This window comes from Zalophus californianus, chromosome 3 (genome assembly GCF_009762305.2).
Source record: "Zalophus californianus isolate mZalCal1 chromosome 3, mZalCal1.pri.v2, whole genome shotgun sequence".
NCBI classification, from domain to species: domain Eukaryota; kingdom Metazoa; phylum Chordata; class Mammalia; order Carnivora; family Otariidae; genus Zalophus; species Zalophus californianus.
In genome coordinates, this window is record NC_045597.1 from 195588328 (window position 1) to 195595840 (window position 7513).

The 7513-nt window shown below is 50.5% G+C and overlaps 1 protein-coding gene across 2 annotated transcripts in view; it reads right to left on the reverse strand.

Annotated features, from left to right (window-relative positions):
* LOC113920904 (contactin-associated protein-like 4) overlaps positions 1-4282 on the reverse strand; it is a 169142-nt gene extending 164860 nt beyond the window's left edge. For both annotated transcript variants that reach the window (XM_027591300.2, XM_027591299.2), the window contains exon 1: positions 4158-4282. In XM_027591300.2, coding sequence (XP_027447101.2) covers positions 4158-4242 — 85 coding nt within the window. In that variant the 5' untranslated portion in view covers positions 4243-4282. The remainder of the gene's footprint in view (positions 1-4157) is intronic.
* Between the last annotated feature and the right edge of the window lie 3231 nt (positions 4283-7513).

The following is a 7513-nucleotide window of genomic DNA, read 5'->3' on the forward strand; positions in this document are numbered from 1 at the left end:
ATTGAAAAAGAAGCTATAAGAACAAAAAGCTTATTTGCATACCTCTATGCAAGCAAATTTGAAAAGTAAGTGGAATTATAATTTCCAAGTAAAATACAGTTTAGCCAAATTATAGAATTCTTAACCAAACTGATTTTTGTGAAAGAAAGAGAAGGCCGGTTGTCAAAGAACAAATCCACAAACAGAAAAAGGGGGGAAAAGCACCAGGCCCAGATGGTTTCACAGGTGACTGCCAAACTGAGAGCAAGGACAGTGCTAATGCAGGTAAATTATTACACACACACACACACACACACACATACACACACACACACACACACACAATGGAATAGTATGGAGCCATCAAAAGGAATGAGATCTTGCCATTTGCAGCGATGTGGATGGAACTGGAGGGTGTTATGCTGAGTGAAATAAGTCAATCAGAGAAAGACATGTATCACATGACCTCACTGATATGAGGAATTCTTAATCTCAGGAAACAGACTGAGGGTTGCTGGAGTGGTGGGGGGTGGGAGGGAGGGGGTGGCTGGGTGATAGACATTGGGGAGGGTATGTGCTACGGTGAGCGCTGTGAATTGTGCAAGACTGTTGAATCACAGATCTGTACCTCTGAAGCAAATAATACATTATACGTTAAAAAAAAAGAAGATAGCAGGGGGGGAAGAATGAAGGGGTGAAATTGGAGAGGGAGAGGAACCATGAGAAACTATGGACTCTGAGAAACTGAGGGTTCTGGAGGGGAGGGGGTGGGGGGATGGGTTAGCCTGGTGATGGGTATTGAGGAGGGCACGTTCTGCGTGGAGCACTGGGTGTTATGCACAAACAATGAATCATGGAACATTGCATCAAAACTAATGATGTAATGTATGGTGATTAACATAACATAATAAAAAAAGGCAAAAAAATAAAAACACAGTTGCTCAATGTTATTCATTACATCATTACTTTAGTTGCAAAATACTGGAAACCATATTAATGTGTGTACACAGAAGACTGATCTATCTATCTCTATCAGAGAGAGAGAAGATATAGAATATATATATCTCTGAAGGGAAGTGTGGGGTATTAAAAGGGATGAGGGGGATTTCAATGAACTGATACAGAGTCGTCTCTGGGATACATTGTTCACCCAAAAGAACAAAGGAACATGTGTAGTACTGTGTATAGGAAAGGAGAAAAAAAAAACCAAACGTGAAGTTGTTAATGTTTGCAAAAAGAAACACAGAAAGTATAAACTAGAAACTAGTGAAAGTGGGTGAAAATTTCAATAAATGCCATAACCACCCGTCAGGTGAGCCCAGTGGCACTTGGCCACAGTGTCCTGGGGACTGCAGACACGTCTGAGATTCCCGATGCAGGTCTGTTTTCTGCAGTGGACAGCTGCATTTGGACCCTAGTTTTTGGACATCGTGGATGTAAAAGTGAGTGCACTGATGTTGGGAGCTTGGTGTTCTGCAGAAGAAAGGAGATGCAGAATGGAGATAAAATAGAGGATCTTGGCAGGCAGAAAAGAAGCCCGTGCAGGGATGGAACGAGCAGCACCAACACATTCTTCGGTCTCAGGTGCACTCAATGTTTATGACGTCCCCACCCGGCCACTGGAGTCCAGAATGAGTGGTGCCCCCGGGGGTCAGGAAGCTGCTCGCCTCACATTAGCTCTCTGTCTGCAAGGCCCTGGTGGGAGTGTGCACAGGGAACCCCAGCCGCAGTCCAGGCACATGCGGGGTACACCCTCCTCCACTCGGTCCCTGGGAGTAGAGGTGCTCGGTGGGGAGACTCCACCCCAGAGAAGTGGGAAAAAAGAGAGTACTCAGCCTCGAAATAGCACTAGACAAGCAGTCTCTGTTTTCACCCACGTGGGACCCTCTGACTGGAAGTTCACCCCTGCAGGGAGACCCGCGGGCTCAAGCTCGAGGCCCAAGGTCTGGAAGGCATCATGCCTGACCCCATGCTGGCAGGGCGAGCAGAACCAGTGCACCCCTGCCCCCACCACATGCTCATGTGCAGCGCATAAAGGGACGTTCCTGGGTCCTGAGGGGAGACTTTAGTTCTCCTGCTCATTGTTGTTCTCCAGGATTGCTTAATTTATGTTGAGTCAAAGTCTTGTCTGCAAAAATTATATGAATAGTTCAAGCTATTTCTCAAAAGGAAAAAAAAAGTGCCCTCTGAAAGCTTTTGCACAAATCTTATTCATGTGGTGAAGTTCATCTTTGCCAGCAAACAGAATTCTCATCTCTAGTGACTTCAGAGTTATTTATGCCAATTGAAACATAATGCAGCCACTTTATCAATACTTCTTCCACTAAAAACAATACTCTCAGAATCCAATTAGCGAGAAAGTACCACATGCAAGTTCCTAGTTTCTAAAAAAGATAAACTTTGGTCATATAACGTCAATGGATTTCATTGTAATTCGTGAAGAACAAAAACCATAGTTTTGAAATAAAGACTCTAACTTTTGCATCTGAAATGTTCCTAACAATTTAATTTCGTGGGTGTTTTGAAATTTGATTCTTTAATAAAGAGACTGCACACTTTGTCAATACAAGACAGATAAACATGGGAACTGGTCCCTTAGTTGTAAGTACTGAAATGTAAGCAGGAATCCAAGCTGACACAGCCCACTTTGAAACGAACCACCCTCCCTTCTGGCACCTGACAACTTCCCCTAGATTTCAGGTAGCAGGTAGGAGAACAAATGCACAATAAAGACCTGCTTTTGTGCTGTGTTTACTGCAACCTTCAGAGCCTCCTGCAGAGGGCTAAGAGCGCCTCGCTCCGGTGGCTATAATCAGGCCGCCGTCTTTGCTGAGTTACCTTCCTAGCCTTTCTAAAAGTAGTTCTTTCAGGTTCTGTTTTTGAGAAAAGTGCCCATGCCACTGCCCGGCTTGCACGTTTCTGCTGTGTGTGCTGACGTTCCGTGTCAGCAAATCATGCAGTTCCCAGAAAACACAGATCCGATGAAGCCTCGGCAGTGGTGCGGCACCTGCAGAAGGGGTCCAAACAGCCCCAGTTGCGCTGACAGACCCGGCGGCTCCGAGGGAGCCCAGCAGCCCGGGTGCCCAGGCCCCCAGGAGAGGAGAGGGACCCCTGTGTTGCAGCAGCCCCAGCATGCAGGGACGGTCTGGGGTGCTGCCCCCTGTCCTGTCCGGGGCCTCGCCTCACACCCTGTGTAAACTCCCCAGGGTGCCACCACCCTCCTGACCCCAACCCCAGAGCCTGGAGGAGGCTGGGGCCACAGGAGCAGGGAAGGAAGAAGCCCCCAGCCTGGGAGAGGGGCTCAGGTGCTCTGTCTTCACAGGGGCTCAGCATTTGTCAGGAGGGGACAAGTTTCTCTGACAGAGATTTTCAGCCAAGTACAACTCAAAAACTTTTTGGATGTAGCATGGGTAGGCAAATTGGGTTCTTCTGGATTATTTTGGACAATGCCTTTGGGTTAGACCCACAGAACTAGTCCAGGAATAAGGACTTGGGTCTCTGAACCTACAGAACAGGATCCTAAACGACATAGAAGGAAATAGTGTCAGAACCCGATACTTAAATAGTAATCCTCATTTTGTGGGGAGCACAGGAGGGTTATTTATTTCTTCCTGTAAATGAAAGAAGTCTTTCTGTGAGAACAGAGGGCTTTCCAGGGCAGCTGCGTGAGGCTCTCTCAGAGGCAGGCAGCCCTGGGTTGGCCCCCAGAGCAGGAGGGCATTGGGGCTGCCCCAGGGGCTCCCTGCCTCTAGGGGCCACTGACCCCACAGACCTGTGTGAACTGCTACAACCAGGGAGCCCGCCTGTCACTTCCCCGTCAGACCTAATCTCCGAAGTGCCAAGTGCCATCTGGGAGACACCAGCTGCCGTGTGTCCCCGAGATGCCCCTTTCACACTGAACTTGAGCCTTCCTGATGTATTCAAAGACGGAGAAACAGCAGTGCTGCTTTTGGACAAAACCACAAAAACACACCCTGCACAACATGGACCAGACCGGAGGAAAAGAAACGAGGAGAAATGTGCCCTTCAGCAGGTTCTTGTCTGATTTCTTCAAGATGGGTCATTTCCAGACACATGTGCTGCCATCCCAGCTCTAAATATTAACAATCAAATAAAAACAACACTGTTTAAAGTTTTGGGAGAGCCCCATGCAAGTTGTAAATCATTGCCCTGCTCACCTGTGTCTCCTGCTGTGGCCGAACCCCAGCTCTGCAGAGACAGAAGGACGAGCGCCCCGAGGACAGCTCCAGGGACCGACCTCATGTTCCTAGTCCTGCTCCAGAGCCTGGAGCTCCAGCCTGCAGGCGGCTGGCTGCTCAGTGCAAGCGAGCGGGCGCTGGCCTCCGCTTCCAGAGCTGCTCCTCCCCCTCCCGTCTCCCCTCCCTCCCTCCCTCTCTCTCCCTCCCTCCTTCCTCCTTTCTCTCTCCCTTCCTCCCTCCCTCTCTCCGTCCCTCCCTCTCTCCCTCCCTCCCTCTCTCCCTCCCTCCTCTGCCCCCTCCCTCTCTCTCCCTCCCTCCCTCTCTCTCCCTCCTTCTTCCTTTCTCTCTCCCTCCCTCCCTCCCTCTCTCTCTCCCCCCCTCAGCCCTGCCTCTCTCTGGCCTGCATCCACCTTTCCTGACCCCCCTTCTGAGCCTGGGCTCCCAGGGGCTGCCTCCACCTGCAGGGACCCCTCATAATGACAGGTGGGAGTCAGGTGCCACAGACTGGCCCCTGCTGGCTTTTGCTTCTACACCAAGGCTCCCTCCCGCTGGCTCCCCTCACCAACAAACCCCAACCCTTCTCCTGCAGAGGAGGGAGGCTGCCCTCTCTCAAGTCCTGCCTTTGCTGCTGGTCCTGATGGGAGGAGCCACATCCAGTGAAACTGTGTCAGCTCAGAAGAGGTAGAACGGAGAAATGCAGGCAGCATCGTAACCCTCAGCTGCCTGTTTCTAGGAGAAGAGCATTGTTTTCTGATTATAGACAAAGTATTGTTTTGAACTGGAGCATTTTCACCCCCTAAATCCCAGTTATGGTATCAGAGGCTTGGGGGTGGCAACCCTGCACAATAATGGGGGGTGGAGAGAAGAACGATTTCTTATTTCCATGGTGGGTGTGTAAGATTATGCCAGTTATATGAATCAAATGGGTTTACTCGCTAAACTCCAAGTCTTTAGATGAGCTCTATCCCCTGGGAGTGTGCTCCTATCCAGACCTCGGTGAGAACAACACAGGGGGAGAAAAGGGTGTGGGAGTGGGAGCGAAGGCTCAGGGGTCCGTGTCTGAGAAAAGTTGTGAGTCCAGTGGCTTCCTCCAGGGACATGAACTTTTCCTGAGCAGAACATTAAACATGGTTAATGACGTCCGGCGGTGCAGGCATCTTACAGACTAGACCTGGGATGCACCAATAACAGACTTAGTTAGGTTTGGCAGGTGAGGAGGCTGGACCTTGAGGAGGGGCATCATGAGGCTCAGCCCCCAGTGTCAAGGGCGGGGGAAGATGCCAGCCCACAACACACCCGCCAACCCGTGCCAGTGATAGGACCACAAAGTCCTCATCCCACAAAACCGTTATATTAGGTTTTTCATGTGGAGATGATTCAGAAAACAAGGTTAAAAGGGATCAGATCATGCACACCTTAAAATGAAAACCGACTAGGCATTTGATCACTGGTATGTTTTGGGACAAGGTGGGATTTTGCACATGAGGCCCAGAGGGTCACAAAAGGGGGTGAACGTCTTCAGTATGAAGCACGCCCCTGCTCTGTACACTAAAGCATCTCTGTCCACAGGCACAGCCCTTGCAGAGCCAGGACCAGAGGGCCTGGAGTGGAGCCACAGTCTATACCCGCAGCGGCCCCGGGCCTGGAGTGGAGCCTCAGTCTACACCCGCAGCGGCCCTGGGCCTGGAGTGGAGCCACAGTCTACACCCGCAGCGGCCCCGGGGCATTGCCAGGAGACAAGGTGGATCCCGCCAGCCCAGGATGCACTGCAGCCTTGGACAGCGCCACCCGTCACCAGTCCCTGCCCAGGACCCACCTGAAGGCCATCCCAGGGTCCAAGGCGCTCATGGCAGAGATTCCCCCTGGTGTCCAGAGGCCCTTCCCTAAGGTCCAGGTGGCAGAGAGCCCCCTCCTCAGGGGTGTGCCAGGATACTCGGAGGCCTGAGGGTGGTGCACGTTCATGTTCTGCTCTCCAGACACCAGAATCACCACTCGCAGGGCTGCCAGTGTGTTTGTAACTGCTGCTGGTCCCACATCGGCTAGGCATCAGCACCTGGCACAGCAGAAAGTCCACAGATAGCCGGCTCGGGGCTGGCAGGGGCCACTGGCTGTAGACAGAGGCTGCCCAAAGTGGGACTCTGAGGCTGCAGGCTGCCTGCCCACACAGGTCTGGCAGGGGCAGGTGTGTGTGCAGAGGCTCCCTGTTGGAGGAGCATCACCACAAACTCACCTTTTTATTTTCTCACTCAGCAACACACCCCTCTCAATGTTTATCTCAGCATCTTCTGTCTAAAATCTGGATGCACTTAATTCTTGCTTCTGAACAGCAAATGGCTTTGTCATTCCATTACATTCCCTGATGACTGAAATTACTGTTAGTGAAACACAGTGATCTGTGCAGATGTGGAAAGATTTGAGTTCTTCCCCAAGCCCCCAGGGAATGAGCAACAATGGAGAGAAAAGCCCAGGGACTGGCCCTCTGGCTCTCTGAGGGGCCCTCATGCTGGCCTTTCCCACCAAGGAAAGCAGATCGATCAGTGGACATTCTGTGGGGACACTGGTTGACTTCTCAGTGCATTTTGTAAAACGCAGTCTATCTTTACACAGGAGGACTCTGCACACATCATTCCATGGGCAACACCTGGACCACACCTGGACCACACCTGGACCACACCTGGGCAATCAATCTTACTTCTCCTACAATGTGAGAAAACATCTCAGGTCATTCACGCACACAGGCACACGTCCACCCTTAGGCAAGCACCCACACTCACATGCATGCATTCACACGTGTGCACACACATCCATACACATGCACACTCACCCACATTCACACACACACATCCACACACACATGTTCAGTGGGCACACGCACACACACTCACTCATTCACTTGTGCTGACTTTCTATCTTTCATAGACTCACAGACATTGAGACGGAAGATGGATTTTGGAGCCCTCCAGTCCAAGGCAAAGTCTTGACAAAAACACCCCTGAGGAAGGTCACCCCGCATGCTTCTGCTGATCTCTGGTCTCAGGAATCTGCTGACATTTATTAAATGCTTACAACGTGCCATGGGAGAAGGGAGGAGAAACCTATTTCCTTACATTCCCAAAGCAAATCAGAGATTGACAAGTTCATTTGAATCAACTACATGAGTTCCAGAAAAGATGTTTTCCTAGTATTACGAAGGACATCTCAAAGAAAAAACTACCTCATCTCTTTGGGGAAGGGAAGACGGGTTGGTATTACCTTATTTTTCCTTATCACAAGTAATGTAAAATTCAATCGCATATAAACTACCTGTGGACGTACCTGAAACCTCACTGCAGGAC